This window comes from Hippoglossus stenolepis, chromosome 17 (genome assembly GCF_022539355.2).
Source record: "Hippoglossus stenolepis isolate QCI-W04-F060 chromosome 17, HSTE1.2, whole genome shotgun sequence".
Taxonomy (NCBI): Eukaryota; Metazoa; Chordata; class Actinopteri; order Pleuronectiformes; family Pleuronectidae; genus Hippoglossus; species Hippoglossus stenolepis.
Window position 1 is genome coordinate 17,834,858 of NC_061499.1, and position 17,580 is coordinate 17,852,437.

The window sequence follows — 17,580 nt, forward strand, 5'->3', positions numbered from 1 at the left end:
TGATACAAATTAAGAATGATGCTTTCAAGATTTGAGTGTTTAAGCTTTAGGGCAGGGATTACGAATGCAGCCCATTGGTCCTCAGTCAGAGGCTGGAGATGGGTAAGAGGCTCTTGTGAGGTGCATTGTTGTCCCTCATGGGCCCCAAGGAACACATCAATATGGTAATAACACTCTTTGAGAGAAAGGAAAAGGTTCCTTCTCTGAATCGTATAAACAGGTTGGTAAACACTTGTTGCGATTCAGAAACTTTGCATATTAGACGTGAGGAAATTCCTGTTTAAAAAGCCAATTCCACACAGGGATTTTTTCTTTTGAGTTACCAATGTGATGTGCCTACCTATTACATGTGCTGCCTTTAAGATCCATCCTAACGAGGTTATTTGCAAGGGCTTACATCATTGTGTAGAATATAAGCTTGACTGATCCTCAGTTCAGCAGAGTAAATATGAATGATCACACAATCACACATCCAAGACAGCCTACTTCTTTTCAAATAAAATACGCCGGTGTGCCCACAGAGCATACACACAGACTGGGGGAAAGTAATTGCATATGATCAAATATTCTGTATTCAAAAGACATGTGAGTGATTCCATTTTCTGACAAACACATTCTGGACAGAGAGCTGCCCTCAAATAAGAGGGAAATATGATATGAAATATGGATCTCCACACCTCGGTGTTAAACCGATTGTTCCCGGGCGACCATTTGGCTCAGCACCATGCCTTCCAATCAAGCATGACTACGAATATAAAGCTCATTCTTGAAGAAACGAAAAAATAAATCAGCCTATTTGCATAGCAGGCTTCTGCAGGAAAAAAAAGAATTCTGCTAATAGCAAAGTAATAACTCTTGTCTCGGTGGCGTCATTGTCATCTGATAATTGAATTGGTAGACAGAGCCACGCCGCTGTCACAGTGGGGACTGGCAAAGAAGATAAGTGCTGTAATGTGGCTGTGTACAGAGGCAACATGTCACGGTAGCTTGACAAAGTCATGCTGTGGTAAATTAGGAGCCATGTAAGAGCACTGCTGGAAATATGCTTTTGCATATTTCAAGCGGTGACTTTGGTAACTCAGATAAGATCTTTGCGTCAGCCACATCATCATGGAACCCATATGCCATCAATCTTAACATTCTCTTCCTTTCACACAGAAGATCAGTTTGGCCAATCAAATGATCCAGTCCAGGCCTCATGTGGCCAGAGTGTGTAGGCAGGTTGACCCTCTCGTTCCCCTGATGTAAATCCAGTTGAGCACCTATGGGACATAGACCACAGACTGTGCAGGAGCTCACTGATCCAGGTCTGGGAGGAGATCCCCCAGGACACCATCCGCCGACTCATCAGGAGCAGGCCCAGACGTTGTCCGGAGTACATACAGGCACGAGGAGGCCATTCACACTACTGAGTCACATTATGAGTCGTCGTGATGAAATTCAAGCAAGTTGGATCAGCCTGTAATTTCAGTTTTTCACTTAGATTTTCGGTGTAGTTTTGAATCCAGCCCTCAATGGGTTGATGATTTCGGTTTCCATTTGACCGTTGTTACATCATTTTGTTCTCAACAAATTATAAAATGTGCATCAGTAAAGATTTTCAACTTGAACAATTTGTTCATCAGGATCTGATGTGTGATTTTAAGTGTTCCCTTAATTTTTTTTGAGCAGTTACATCATACATATTTCACCTTACACATAAGGCGGGCAGATATAGTCACTTATATAAAATGTAATTTATTGGATAAGTAACATTATTTGTTACAATTGCCCCCAAACACTGCTATAATTTACCTCTTGATGGGGGCAATTGTTACACTCTTCCTGCATGAAATTTAATATTATTTTCTTCTCCTTATGACGACAAAAGATAAGTGTATTTTAAGTAGTTTTTGAGTTATAAAAGAAATTATAAAACATGTTTGCTCCCGGTCTCACTTATTTGAATCAGTGGGCACAGTGACTCAACTGCTATTTCTCTTTTGTTGTTACCCTCTCCACTGTGTTGCACTTATTGAATCTCATTTACTGTCTCTATAACAGTTAATTGATAATCATTTGAGACATGCATCTCCCGGGCCGGTTCTGCTGTTGTTCTCCTTCATCTCCTCCCTGTACAGGAGAGAGGAGGTGTGATTCCACTATCTCTGTACCTTCTACGCCATAAAATAGCTACATTTTCACATTGACCAAAGAAAAGCATAGACTTTATGTCAAAAATGTCCTTTTTAAAATCTGCAGTCAGATACAAACTGGAAACAGGGGGTGGTGCATTTAAAGAGGAGATGTCAGGAAAGGTTTAGTATGCATCAATTAATTTAGAAGAAGTAAATACATAATTAAAATCCAATTTGAATAGCTATGATGACTTAGCAGTGCATCAAACAACATCCTTTGCAACATTTCGTTATTCAGAAGCCACAGAGCTTACTTTTGTCCGTCAGAAGCAAATCCAAAGGCTCGTATTCTGACTCAAATCTATTTCACCACAGCAATCTGCTGAGCAAACAAGAGGCTTTAGCCGATAAGCCAATGCTGTTCAATATTCATAATAGTCTATAAAGAAGGCTTTAGTGGATCTGAGAGAATTGCATTGTGGATATCTGAAAGGCACTGGTTTTAAGTTTCTTAAAAAAACATGCAATCTCAGATCTGAGATTTCTCCAGGAGATACAGGACTGCACGAGCACTGAGGTCTGAAGTCAGAGAAACAATGCTTGTTTACCCTTCGATATCTGAATTAGCTTCGTTCTCACATGTCACCAAAAGTTCTGCAGCAGAAAACACGTCCACAACTCCTCAGAGAAAATCTCCTCTTTGTGTTTTACATCTTTTCCATTCTCTGCAGAGCTGTGATTGGCACGGCAGATCACAGGCAGCCACAAACTCAAATTCTCTTGTTTCCTGCCGCCGTCAGTAACGGGATGAACATGTGAATACTCATATTCCATTGTTTCCATCTGCTGCTTTGCGAAGATAATTTTATCTAACGTTAATCGAGCGCAGAACCAGGACGTGGGAAGTCAACGACAACCTCACCTCTGAGCTGAGTGCAGGCTTGGAGATGAGAAAACTACACATGATGCAAAATGAAAGCTTTGTGTAGTGTTTGTCTGCCACCGAATTAACTACTTATAAAGAATAAATGTTGTGGGCATATAATATGATGGATATGATGCAGGGCTAGAGTGGGTAGACAAAATAAAAAAAAACGAATGAGTAAACAGGACAAAATAACTCCAACATTAGTATATGTATTTGATATAACAGACTATATAATAATGGACAGCATCTCCACTTCCTCTCACTATCGAACGCTGCCATCAAGACGTCATTGGAACACAGGGCCCATGTCCCATCCAGTAACATGGAGGAGGTGGGGTTTCTATTCTGATCAAGACCCTTTGGCTTCACTTTTGGGGAGTAGTAATGTCATTCATCTTTATGTGCAATATGTTCGACATACTGTACATCATCAATGACACATTCTATAAATTCTGTGCATTCCTTTAACTATGATTTCTTCTCGCATGCTGGTAACAAATATTAACCAAGTCCTGTATTAAAGTTCCTCAACTGAGGCCTTGTCTACACTGCCACTACACTGTGGGAAAAGTTTATTTAGTAAATTATCCACATTAGTGTGAACAAGGCATGAGAGTCATGATAAAAAAACTCCATCAAAACCTGATGAAAGAGCTCAAAACATACACGTGTTTATTTGTTGGTTTTCACAATCTCCTACTGATTAGCCCATAAATTAACTTTGTTTTGACAGACCATGGATAATGGGGATTTTTCCACTATACACCTGACATTTGATAATTAATGGCTAATGACAATAATCACGAGTTGAACATAATGGAGTTATTTTCACAGCAGCCGTTTTGACATGAAGTCTTCAGTAAACACAGGTGATGAGTCTGTACCTGAATACAGGTTGAATGCAGCCGCCCGAATATTTCTGAGATTCTCTGCACAGCCGTGACTGAGCCTCGCTGCTCACTCCCTCACGCAGGCAGTGTGGACGCTCCAATCTGATAACATGGGCACTAAAATGAAAAGCAAGACGCTCCTTGTCCCACAAAATGTTGCAAAATTTTTTATATTGAAATTTGTTTATTTGAGAATTTTATTTTATTTCTTTTTTACAATAAATAGTACAATTTAGAGATCTTATAGAAATATTAGAATCAGTAAAAAAGCGAAAAAACTATGTCTTACTACAAAATGTAAATGTAGAAAAAATACAGAATTACTTAAGTGAGTGTTATCAATATAGTACTATCAATATAGTATCCATCAAATACCTTCAAATGAAGTATGAAATCTATTTCAATTGTCATTTCCTGTGGTGGATAGAGTGTCATCATATTCATAACCAAACCTACAAAAATAGCATCCAGTGTGTGAAAATGGAAATGAAGAAAGAAAATGAAAGGAGAGTATTGTCTCATGATGAATGAATAAATACACTCACTGTACCTCACGAGAGATGGAGGTGTGAAGTTCTGTGAACTGACCTGAAGATGAACTTGCTGGAGTCGATGAGGCTGCCGTACTGGGACCCCTTCAGGTTCCCCGAGTTCCCCACCACAGCGCAGGTCCTGCAGCGCTCGGGGCTGGCGTCCATGTAGAGCACCTCATCAGGGATGACTTGGAACAGCTCCTCCACCACTTCGCTGTATTTGGCCGGCTGCTTCTCTATCTGCAACCACTGGAGACACAGACGCAGTTACATATTGTACCGTGGCGGCTGGAAACACGGAACAGATGCAGAATGTTCCGCTGCAGATCTCACATGAGTTTCAGTGACACATGGTCTAAATAATGCCATGAAGCTATTTCCACCATGGCCGTACAATTCTGGGGAAACAATTTAACATTTTTGGAATTTTATTTAACACTGAATACACACAAACAACAGCTGGGTTGAAGAGTACCTCATCTGGGTAACACTGCTGGCCAACTACTGGACCAACCACACACTATAGGTTAATGCAACACAGCAAGATGGGTTGCTTGTTTAACCCAGAAACATGTGATTAATATTCATTAACTTGAACGTTGGATTCTACCTCATAAATAGGATATTATAATTTTCATGCTTAGTTACAATTAAATCTTTACTTTAAATGTATATTCACTCATTCTATCACTCACATAGACTGTATATATGTAGATGGACAACCTGTCTCCACTTTGTCCCACTATCCAGAAACAAAGCTAAACTATCCTGGGTACAAACACTGTCATCTTGCACATTTGGACCCAGAGTCTGTGAAGTAGCGATCGGGGGATGGAGCCACGTTAGTGAGATCCCATTGATACATATGTGCGATCAAGTCCGGCTTAGCTGTCAATCATGATGTTTCACCCATAGCATCCAATGATTAATGAAAACCAAACTTATCAGACACACAGACACTTGGAAAAACATCAGCGTGATAAGAACTGCTTTAAATAAAACAAACTTTGAGAACAAATTATTTTCCCTTTTACTTTGACTGTTTAGATTGGTCCACGTCCCATCCACTGACATGGAGGAGACAGGGTTTATGACCTATACTGCAGCCAGCCACCAAAGTGATCGAAATGCATTGGCTTCGATTCTGAGGAGCAGTCACGTCATCAATCACAGAAAGGGCCAATCTGATGTTCAGCGTCTTGCCCAAGGACACCTCGGCATGCGGACTGGAGGTGGTAGGGATCAAACCACCGACCCTCTGGTTAATGGACAACCTTTAGAGTCAGTCACCCATAGACTACCCCTACAGTACACAACTGAACAGTTAAATCACTTCAATGTACTGATCCATCTAAAACAAATCCAGTATAATACTAAATATGCAATGAACAATGCAGTTTAAAACATTTTGGAAATGTTGAAAAAAGCCTTCAACTTATACAGAAGAGAACACCACAGAGTCAACAAAGTGGCTGGTCGCCTTTTTTCCTTTTTCTTGCTTTTCTTCTTATTTATTTCGGTGGTCAAGACACTGATGCTGCAACGTTATGATGCCCCTTGAACTCGCAGGCGTTGGTGCATAAATAAACACTTGTGTACTTATTGTTTGTTATACATCTTTGGAACAGTGTGCAACAGAGATTGTTTTCTTCTTTACCATGCAAGATGCAACACTGGCAAGACAGCGAGAAAAAAGGTAAAAATTCCTCTACTGGCAATGAGAAAGGAGTATATTGTCTTATTTCAGGCAGTTTACCTGCTTATAAAAAACACATACCAGCTAATTTGAGTGTAAAGGAGGAATATGATGCGTTACGCAAACACCCAGCCCCGAATAAGTTACCCAGAAAAATGACCCCAACAGGTTCAACCCTTTTGTTTGTGTAGGTTTAAAAAAAAAAAAAGCATTTATCTGTGTGTAATACTTGTTGAAATACACCTTTTAATCACAAGACTAAAACACTACTTCAGTATCAGCTTTCAGAATTTCCATATCACTACCTTATACTACATATATCAGACATATTCCTATTCTCTATGTCTAATAAGACTCTCTCCTTTACAGACATAAGTAACATTTAGCCTTGGATCATGTAAGCTTTTGTAGTTCGAACAAAGAGTCCCTTTACACCTGGAGGTCACGCCCTTTCCTTGCACCAATGCGGCGCGAACCATCTGGCCAGAGCTACCGTCGATTTGTGACACTTGCCCATTCAAGCCGCCTGTGAGAAGCATTTCCCGGAATGCGTAGTGACAGGAGGCAACCTTGCAGTAAGTTTTCTATTCTCGCCCCCTAATAGGACACGGTGTGAGGCGAATGTGGGAATACCTAAGGCGCTGGATGCCTTCCAGACTGAGGTGGGATAATTGTGTGACATAAATTTTGCTAATGGGCTTTTCTAATTTACGGAGCTGTTCTACAATAATGGGATGTAAAGAAATACAATATATTTGGGTTTGAATGAATCAAATTAAGGCTGGCACCTAATTAGCTGTAGCTGATGTGAATTCTAGTTTACAGCAAAGTGGGTTTACAGGAGTTATCGTAGGTAACATTTGTGGGTTCATTTTTATGTTTGGTGTGTTTTATGGTCCATGTGGATGCCTATTATACCCGGATGGATAGATATATCAGATATTTGTGCCTTGTCACACCAAATCTGAGCAGCCATTAAACACATAACAGAAGTGACAAAAAAAAGGGGGGGGGGGGCAGACATAAAAACTCTCCCTCCGACTGCAGTCAGGTCCGAGTTAAAACTGGAGTTAGTGGATCTTATTTAGTCAATATTCTTTTTCCTGCTTTCAGTAAATTGTAAAGTAAAAAGGTAGAAAAGGCATTCACACGTCAGCTCTAATTGGTAAGAAACAATTTCCAGTGTGTTTTGTGATGGAAATTACTTTTTCGCAGATACAATTCCATGGCATTAAATTTTGCTTTGCCCTTGCAGTCACTCTGCTCTCCGTAATGCTTCATGGTGGAAACCAGTAACGTATAGAAATGCGACTGCCTCTACCATGTTTGCACCTGTTATCATTTGTGCAATAAATTTTAGTAGATCACCCGCAAAACGCCCACCAACCAAATGTGCAATCTGTTATAATGTACACACCATTTAGCAATCTTTATTTGGGATCTTAGTAGATCACGCCCTATATTATTAGCCATTGTATATATTCTTTTATATTTTCATTTTACATTTTCAAACATTTAGATTACTTTCAGTGTCGATTTTGTTGATAAAGCTTTGCAGGACTTCTTATGAAGAATAAAGCTGCATTTCCTGTGTGAACTGTCCATTGCTGAATATATTCCTATGCTGCTTAGACATAGAGCAAGTTGGTCAAAGTCTCCTCTCCATTGTGTAAAATGTTCTAAAGATGGTGTAAAATGACTGAATGTTGCACTGCTGCTCTGCATATAATACAATGTTATCATATAGATATTCTCTCAGCACCCCCCCAACTCTGACTGACTTCCAGCGTCCGTGGTAGATAAATAGAAAACAGCCACTGAACGCAGTGTCAAAATCAAATTATGTAAATCCCAAAGGTATCTGCAAATGTTGATGCCTCTTCTTTGGGGGCTGGAGAAAGGCATTATGTATTCATGCATACTTTAAGTGTATGAAGGAATAAATCTCCTGCCTCATCTACAGATTTGGGAGAGATGCTGGGAGAAAACACAAATTTCCATATCCACCATGTCGCTTGTGAAATGTGAACAAATGTGTGTGGGAGTTTGCTTCACAACTTCATTCCGCTGAAGATCCCTTGGATTTGAAACAATCAATGCGGCGAACACAAACACTTCTTGGAAGCATCACAGCACCGTGTGGTCTGTGTTTTTTTTTTCCCGTGATCTCGTCAGTATCTTATCTGCCCTTAGAAGCTGCCTGTGCATTTTTCTCAGTCCCCAACAAGATAACATTTTAAATCCCCCAAACAAACCCCAGCGACTGATCTCACCTGCCACCATTTGAAGGTTTCATCAGAGAGGACGCTGTTCTCACTGGTCATCAGAGGGTGGATGGACCGATTGAAGTGATCAGCGAACCAGGGGTCATCATCCAGCTCCGTCACGCAATGTCGACAGGAACACGGCCCTTTGGAGAAAAGGTTGTCCGACAGGCGAAAGGCGTTCTTGAAGAAGTAGAGCGACGGGTCCCAGAGACTGTAGCTGAACAGGAACATTGTAAAGGTGATGACACAAAACAGCAGAGCAAAGGTCCTGATTCTCTTCCGCTTGAGCATAGACATGTCGTCTCGGTCAAAGTCAGTGTGCTGAGAACTATGGATGTGCAGTGGACAGAAATAGCATGTTCTGAGTTCTGAAGGTGCAAGAAAAACCAAGCTCCCCTGTTGTCCAAAGATGCGAAGGGGCTGCGCTATATCACTGCTGTCGATGGGATGTTGACTCTGTGAGGTCAGTGACGGGTGTGTCATCGGTTCTTTAATGATCCACCTGGAAGGCAAATAAGAGGTCATTTTAGACACACGCAGTGGGAAAAATTGGGGGGAAAACAGCAGAGGATCCTTGAACACTGTTTAACAAGTACACAATAGTGTGAATACTGCAGTGCTCGGTGTTCGTGTAATTCTATAAACACCTAAGATGAGACTGTCTATGGGTATTTTCAGGAACCAAGATTAATGACTTTCTTACATTGTCAACATTTGATCTGGTTAGTTTTGTTTTTAGTTTTGACTCATGTGACACGCAGAACGTACATCCTGTGGTTTTCCCCTACGTGGGCTGTGTCTACACCATACCTGACATTGGATGGACGGGCGTGTGTATGACATCAGCCTGTTGTCAATTCGGATATTGTATTCACTAATTCTGAATTAAATGCAAAATAAAAAGTAGTCTTTCCTTTTGTATGGAGAAAATGAATTTACCTGTTCACTTTGTTAATTTCGTTGCCACTGTAATATGACTACGGTATAACGAACAGTGTAATTAACGTTGGTCGAAAAGTTCGAACTAGCCCAAAAAATGTTTTCACATTGCAACCGATGTGGACCAAGACCACCTGAACTGAAAATCCGAAGGTCCGGGCCAAACATGGTTTGTGTGAAAGCGCCCTTAAGAGTTTCTGTTACGTCACCCGTCTTTGTGTAACAGTGTTTTTATTGCTCTGTTTTTCCTGATTAAACAGGATGCATCACTGTCTCTCTTAAAGAGGCCATCAAACACCAGGAACATCCTGATTGGTTGTGCAAATTATTACCGTTCTCCTGGAAAAATCGGCAACATCACTCAGCCTCACTGTTGAGTATGTCAATACCTGGAAACAGCCTGTGTTAGCTGAGAAGAAATGAAAGTCTAAATGCAAAAATCACTGACTTACTGGGTTGATGTGGCAAAATGAGTCATTGATCCAGTGTCGCTCTCACAAATTAAAATTGGGAAATTGCACATTAGGAAAACAGTTGTCTCCTATTTTGTCATTTTGCGTTTTCTTGCTGATGTTTTCAGTATCTGAAGGCTACCACTTTAAATACACACATACACACGCACACACACACAGACACACACACACACACACACACACCTAACATAACTTAATCCAGTGATGCCTAACCAAGCTGGTACTTCAGTGGTTGCCAGGGGTTTGTGAAGCAGCTAAAAATTCCACTTACTCAGTCTGCTGCAACTCCTGAATATAACATGACTGAGACGGCGTGAAACTAGTTTGTAAGCCAGCAGAGACGTCTAAACAGTAAATAAAACCCAACAGGGAAGCGGATGCAGTAAAATAAAAAAAAAATACAAAAAATACAATAATCACTTTTATAAGCACTAGGGTTATATTATTTCTAGTTTGTAAGCAGACCAAATTAACACATTTGGAACATGATGGGCGGTACATGTATCTGACAGGGCTGCAGGGAACCTACTAAAGAGCCTATACAGCTTGTCAGAAACAAAATTCCCAGAATAGAGTGTAGGGGAAATGTTTTTCTTCAGACCCTGGCTTTTCACAGCTGACAAAGCAGGCAGACCTCCTGGGGTTTCGTTTCCAACATGAAAAGGCCACCTCTGCCTTTAAAACACGGCCTGGGTTTCATTCTGATGTGTGCCGCTGTGTTTAGGATTCCTCAAATTCTCCTATATTTAGCAGATCCACGTAGGACAAAAAAACACAGTCGTCTCCGCACGCCGGGTGAGAAACATATCTGGATAAATGAAATGCCAACTGCGCTTTGCGCTTAACAATTTCTGAGTGAGTCCTCCCGTACAGGAGATGTGTGGGAGAGACTCCATTATGACAAGAGAAAAGGGGCTGCAGGGTCTTCGCTGATTAGAAATTGATCAGGTCGTTCAAATTCCAGCCTAGGAGGCTATTCTATAGAGAAGAGCATAGAGTGTGAGTGTGTAGCCGCGTCGTCTTTCTATAGAGAGTATAGAAAGACGACGCGGCTACACACTCGCACTCGCCTGTTGATTTCATTTTTGCTATCGGGGCAGAAAAACAAACCACACAGCCATTTATCAGCTGCACTGACACAGGCCAACGCACAGGAAGGCTTATAAGTGATCCCGTCTGCTGTTCGGAGCTTCATTACTCACAGCGGACTGCGGTTTTGCATACAGCCCGAGGTTGCTTATTGTCTGAGGCAGCAGGTTTGACAAGGATACCTGGGGACACTAATGGACACTTCAATGACTGTGCCCATTTCTATAGACGCACGGCCCTGTTGACTCCACTCAGTTTGAAGCCTCTTGGCATTAAGAGTCCCGGTTGCCAGCGGAATACATTCTCAAACAGGTGGCGACTCCCCACTACGCCCGACAACACGCCGACCGTCATCTCTCTCCCCTGACCTTGTCTCGACTTGAAGGCTGGCAACCCCACGCTGATCAAAGTTCGCCAGGCTGAGACAGCAAAGCGTCTGTTCACACTTCAGAAGTAGGGGGCTGGGGATGGTGGGTGGGGGGTGCGGGGGGCAGCAGTGTGCGAGCTGCGATTTCCACCCTAATCTTCCGTTTTGAGAAGTCATCATCTTTGCGGGGTGTAGTTACACTAAACAGTTTTTCGGTTTGTGTTCTGTGGAAATTGTTTTTCTCCCCACGGCTTACAGCCCCACGCTTTACTTGTGAGCAATTTCAGGAAATCAAAATTCTGCAGTTTTGACGACTCATGTGTGTCACACATTATACCTGAAAGAAGCCTCTCTGCTGAGCTCAGAGTACATTAGTACACTCGCTAAGTTGAACTCAGTGGGAGTTGACTGTCCATCACACATGCAGCTCGTCACCAGGATGTGACAGATTCTATTGCCATTACGCTGCTTCAGACATGAACTGGACTCCGGATAATCTCCTGAAATTGTGTGGAGGAGCTGTATGTGAGAACACAAATGTCCGAGTCTGTTGCGGCGGACATTCTCCAGAGCTTCTCCTGCAAGCTCCCCTCGCAAAAGCTCTGGGTAATGTCCGAGTGAGTCCATGTGACAACACAGCAGGAGATTTTCAGGAGGATTCACTACAAACAAGTGGGCGCGTTAATCACATTTCTACCACGCTAGAGATGCAAAACGGCAAAAATACAAAAAGAATAGGGATAAGTCAGGATGAAAAAGACAGAGACGAAGAGGCAAATTTGGCAAGACGAGATTTGAGAGCTCTTCGTGCTACATGCTGGTAACGATGTGCTGTGAAATGTACTATTTTACGTCCTGCCTCACGCCTGCTGCATCACCGCTCACCTGAACGCCACAGTGATTTCTGTGTTGTTGTGAACTTGTCTGAGTGAAGACTCCCCTGCTACGCTCTTCATATTTAAAAATACAAAAATGTGTGAACATTTTCCAGAGTTCATGTCTGAAAACGACTTTACTGAGTCTACTGTGAACTGAAGATGAATTGCACTTGTTGGATATACTGTCTTAGCCACTCCTCACTGCAGATGTTTTTGAGTAGTATATTTACATATACATTTTTTATGTTTTATTCTTGTATTTCAATTGAATCATTTAGTGTCTCTGCTTACTTTGCCTGGGGTCCTGTGTCCGAAACGTAACCTGGGAGGTCATTTAACAAGTTTGTTGCAGCATCAAGTGGTGTACGGACATTTCTTCTCGTCTCGTATTAGTCGATGTCGCCGAGCAACTAGTGCATATAAAGTCTGGATCTGCACGCTTCCATGTACTATCTTAAAAAAACTTTCCCCTCACACTTTAAACAGGGAATTTGAGCTGACACGAGCGTCGCATAATAATGTTAAAAACTACAGCAGCAAAAGGAGCACACACAGAGAGGAAATAAATCATTAGCTTAGTAACCTTAATAACTGCACTCCATAAACTTACACTCACCAAGCCCAACAGCCAATCATGTCGCAGCAATGCTATGTATAAAATCCTCCAGGTAATCATCTTCTAATGGCTACTTCTGGTTACTACTGGTTTCAGGAACATGACAATGATCTTCAGTGACCACTTGCCACTGTGCACCTCCCAAACTAAATGAATTACAAAAGAATTACAGACGGTACAGACACTTTAGAAAGGAAAAAGTATGTTTCACCACTTACACTACGTCGTATTGTGCAAAAAGTGAAAAGAAATAGGTGCAGCAAAGGGTATTCTGTAGATGCATTGGGCATTTTATTTGACTTGCATTAACTAAACCATGCAGTTCAAAAACAAACAAAAAAAGATTAATACAGATTAATGGGAAAGAGACCAGGCTCTGCGTCAAAAGAGAAAAGAGAAAACAGGAGAATATTCTGAACTGCATCACTGCGTGTACATCAGAGTGCAGAAGATGCAAAGTAGATCCTCTACCAACTCATACTGCATGAATTGCTAGCTCTAGCATGAGGCGTGCTGGGCCAGCGTGCAGCGCACCACAAAACATGATCGTTGTTTAGTCTCACGAGAGCGAATGACATTCAGCAGTTGCAAACTGATCTGTTCACTTCAAAGTTAACCAAAAATATGAGTATGAGAAAGACCGGCTGCTGGACTCCACAGAACCCTGAAGCTGCTCCACCACTGCTGCACAAAGAGCTGTTCACTTGTCTATACAACGCACCCGCTGTCGTGGACATTGTCTTATTGGACAACGTCACACTGATGAGTCCAGGCTGCTGCTGCCAGTTTATTCAAGGTTTATTTATATTAAATGCATTGCATGTCAAAATCGCACCAAATTTGACACTGCGCTTCCTTTGGCCCTTAACAATACACATGCTAATCGAAGGCCTAGAAGATGAAGAGTTCTCGAGATATGCAAACCATATACATGTAGACAGATTTCTGGAATTATTAGATGGATGGAGCAGAACGAATCTCAATAGAATGTCTCCCACATCTTGTGGCATCCAAGAACTGGAGCTGTTTTGAGCCCTACCCAGCAATAGTGAAGTGTTCCCACTATATTCAAAGTACTCATGAAAGTAAAACCACTTAGAAACCATGTAAAGACAAAGTCATCTTCCTATGTAAGGTCAGTCTAACACTTATTTTTTACCTGGGAGATTACAGCAGCTGTCTCCCTATTTACATTTCGAGTTGTCCTTCAACGCCTCACATATACCACATGTGAGCAAATGGGCCTCCTGTGTTTAAAGTCATGTCATTCAGGCCTGGTGCACTGTTGTGCCTAATTAAATGTCTATCTAATAAACAATGAAACTGATGAGAAGATGAACGAGGGGAGCGAGTGGTGAGAAATGAGGGTGAACGTCCCTCACGCTCCACGCTCATTGTTCGAGGCTTTAACAGAAGGGTACGTTTCAAAATCCATCACTGATGCAGCTCATCTGAGAAAAGAGAAGAGTCTTAGCCAATGAAAGGGTTCTGGTTCCTTCTGCTGCGTTGGCCCTGATGCGGCATGAGGACGTTTTTTACATAATAGACATCTAATGTACTGATAAAGCCAGCCTCTCACTGAAGAAACGCTTTATGTGAAATTCAAGCAGCCTTAGCGGTCAATTTCTTTAATGTGAACAATATTATGTGAAAGCAAGAAGCAAAAGAAAAATGAATCTCTGCTCTCATCAACATTCAATATCTGACACTGCAGCAGATGGGAGGAATAAAGAGAGACGTTAAAGGCAGCCGAGAAGAAATCCAGAGGGATTCTGTGTGAAAATCCTGCTTCTTAACTAATAATATCAGTCAGAGAATGAAAAATGAAAAAAGCTCCAGATTTTACATTTGATGGCTTCACATCTACGAGTCCTTGTGCGCTTTAGTGGAGAGTATTTCATTTTCACAGATATTTACTTTCAGTCGGTGCTTTATTCTAATAAAAAGGGAGGCCGGGTTGTGTTTGCTGCTCGAGCACATAAAGAGGAGTCTGGGTGCACAGAGCGACTGAGAGGTGTGGACAAGGTCTTCTCGCAAGTTTTCCATAAAGAAGAAGAAAATGGAAGTCACTGAAGTCAGTCCGCAGATATGAATAAAACACTGGGCCAGTTGTCAGATGCTGTTAATTAAATTGAAGGGAGATAATGTAAAAACACATTCAATACTATAGTTAATAACACATTCGGAGAGCGCATCCCTCCGTCAAGGCTGATTTGCCACTTTATCACCATATTGCATACCCGTGTATTGAGATCAGATGTATCTGGATCATTATATAAATCCGAACCCGTCCATCGGTATTAGCACTCTACACGTGGCTGATGTTTTTCATCAAGGTCTCTGCGTTACTTCTTGAGAAATTCACATAATGTCAAAAAAGGCCAATGTTAAATAAAGTAATAAGAAATTCCTCGATTTGCTGCCTTAATTGAATCATTCCAGCAAGTTCCACGGTAGTTTTGGTGCAATGCTGCTGACAAACAGACAAAGACACAAACAAGCAAGAAGGGTGCTCTAAAAACACAGCAATAGCGTCAGCGTAGGTATCTACGCAAAGGCTAATGCCCTTTCCTGCCCTGTCAAACCAGTGCTTCCCATTAATTATCTATAACGTTGTGGCCAGCCATATTCTGATTTGTCCTGCAATAGTTTCATTATGAATTGAATTTTTTTTACCTTTCACATAATAATATAAGAGATCTGTAACTTGCCTAGCAGTGTGAAGCTGTATCTGCCATGTGCTTGCTCGTGCTATTGGCCAAAACGTATTTAGCATCCACACAGTAAGACCGCATAGTCTCAGCTTTTGTTGTGCCATGCAGTTCTCTTCCTCGCACGTCAACTTGTCTTTCAGTTTGTGTACCTGTCACAACATAACCTCTAGAGGTAATAACTGGTTTTACGGTTTGTGCTCTTAAACTGGGACATCTAATGTCACATTTCCTATTAAAAAACATCTCACTTCTGTTTTCTGAAAGATAAACAGATTGATGCATAAAATCTCTTGAATTTTTATACTTCAAAGGAGGGTTCAAGGGGCTGGAAATAGTCTGTGACCCCCTGATTTCATGAAAACCCAATGCAAAATAATTCAAATGCGGCTGTTTATCCAGCAGTTGACATTTTGGAGGTGAGAGGTTTATTTCTTTCTTTCTTTATATATTTTTGCAATGTGCTAAACCCCCAACCCCTGCAATGTGTTATTTATACTTTTTTTTCCCAAACTGCAATGGAGTGTGTTTGCTTTTCTAACTGCTGGTGTTTACACATCCTGATTAGTGTATGTGAGCTACATCGTCACACTGCAGGTCATCGGAGGGAACAATCTGCACTTTACCATCAGTCACAGTGGTATTCAAAAGTCACAGTTTGCTCTTGATTTAATGAAAGTAAAAAGATGCTGTTCTTCTATATTTTTTTTCTTGTGGACTACAAATCCCATGGACAGACCTATACTAGCCATACTAACAAGAAGTGTATGTCTGATTAAAGCCTTTTTCCTCCCTGTTCTCCAAAATTAACTAATTTATTTTAAGTCAATCTCACACACCATCCTGCTGCAGGGCAAACTAATCCTCAGCTGAAAATAGTTCCCAACAAATTCACGTTTTACTCCTGTTTGAGTCATAATTTTTAACACAGCAGTGCCCACCTATTTCAGGAAATTACTCAGCCTATTTTGAAAATGTGAGTCCTGAAAAAAGTCTAAATTGAAAAACCCAGTTAGGTATTACCTCTTAGGAGTTAATTAAGAACCACAGTTAATTTGTTGAATCAGGACTGAGTAAGTGTTGTTTAATTTGACAGCATATCCTAAAGGCTGCACCACTCTCATTAGTTCGATTCATAGAGAGAGAAAATCACATTTTTGGGGCCGATGTTAATATAAGGGGCTAATAAAATTGCAGTATGGATATATCAGTTTATATAGGTTGTTAGATAAATAGGTTTTGTTCTGTGTTTTGCTTTTTCCATTCACCTGTTCAGAGACTATAAATGGAAATAAACTTGTAGCTAAATTTGGTAGAAAAAAGGACTTGGTGATCAAACACTATCAACAATTATTGAGTAAATTTCATCTTATAAAACAAAAGGACAAGGTTCATTGTGTAATGCACATCATAGATCTACTTCACATATGTAATTTGTTTTTCATTCTCTACTGATGAAGAAGAGATTTAAACCACAACAATTATCGTGATAATTACCTATAAAGACTGATATGAACATTTTTATCTTTATGTCATTTTTGGTCATATTGCTCGGTCCTGGTAGAGAACATTTTATCATCTTTTCATCATCCACCAACTAATTACACAAATGTCTGTCTGTATGTGGAATGAATATCTAAAGAGCTGGATTACAGAGCTTTTATTTTGAAAAGTTAAGCAAACTGTTAAAAAATGTTTTTTTTAAACTTCTATCCATAGATTGTATTAAAAGCTCTGCACACAACATCCAGCACATAAACAATAAAAAGTGACAATATATTATAGAATTGTTTGAGGAGGACTCAACAATGACAAGAAATAATTCTGAAATAGCTCTGAAGCATTAACACAAGGCAGGTTTAGAATGGACACTGCACTAGTTTTTAAAATATCCCAAGCCAAATAAAAGAATGGATACCAAACGTCATACTGATATATTGGCCAGGTTCACTTGTAAGAATAAGACATTGCCCAGTAACCAACACCAGGACAAAACAAAAACAGCTGTTTGAGATTCTGTTTGGCCTCTCGCACTCATTTTGTACCTGTTTGTCTATAAAGCATTTCTGAACCACA

At 40.8% G+C, this 17,580-nt stretch overlaps 1 protein-coding gene across 3 annotated transcripts in view; it reads right to left on the minus strand.

The window, feature by feature from the left end:
• Positions 1-17,580, minus strand: part of LOC118125268 (CMP-N-acetylneuraminate-beta-galactosamide-alpha-2,3-sialyltransferase 1) — a 68,177-nt gene that overhangs the window by 20,098 nt on the left and 30,499 nt on the right. For all 3 annotated transcript variants that reach the window (XM_035183702.2, XM_035183703.2, XM_035183701.2), the window contains exons 2-3: positions 8,438-8,933; positions 4,524-4,717 (exon numbers count right to left, since the gene is read on the minus strand). In XM_035183702.2, coding sequence (XP_035039593.1) covers positions 4,524-4,717; positions 8,438-8,914 — 671 coding nt within the window. In that variant the 5' untranslated portion in view covers positions 8,915-8,933. The remainder of the gene's footprint in view (positions 1-4,523; positions 4,718-8,437; positions 8,934-17,580) is intronic.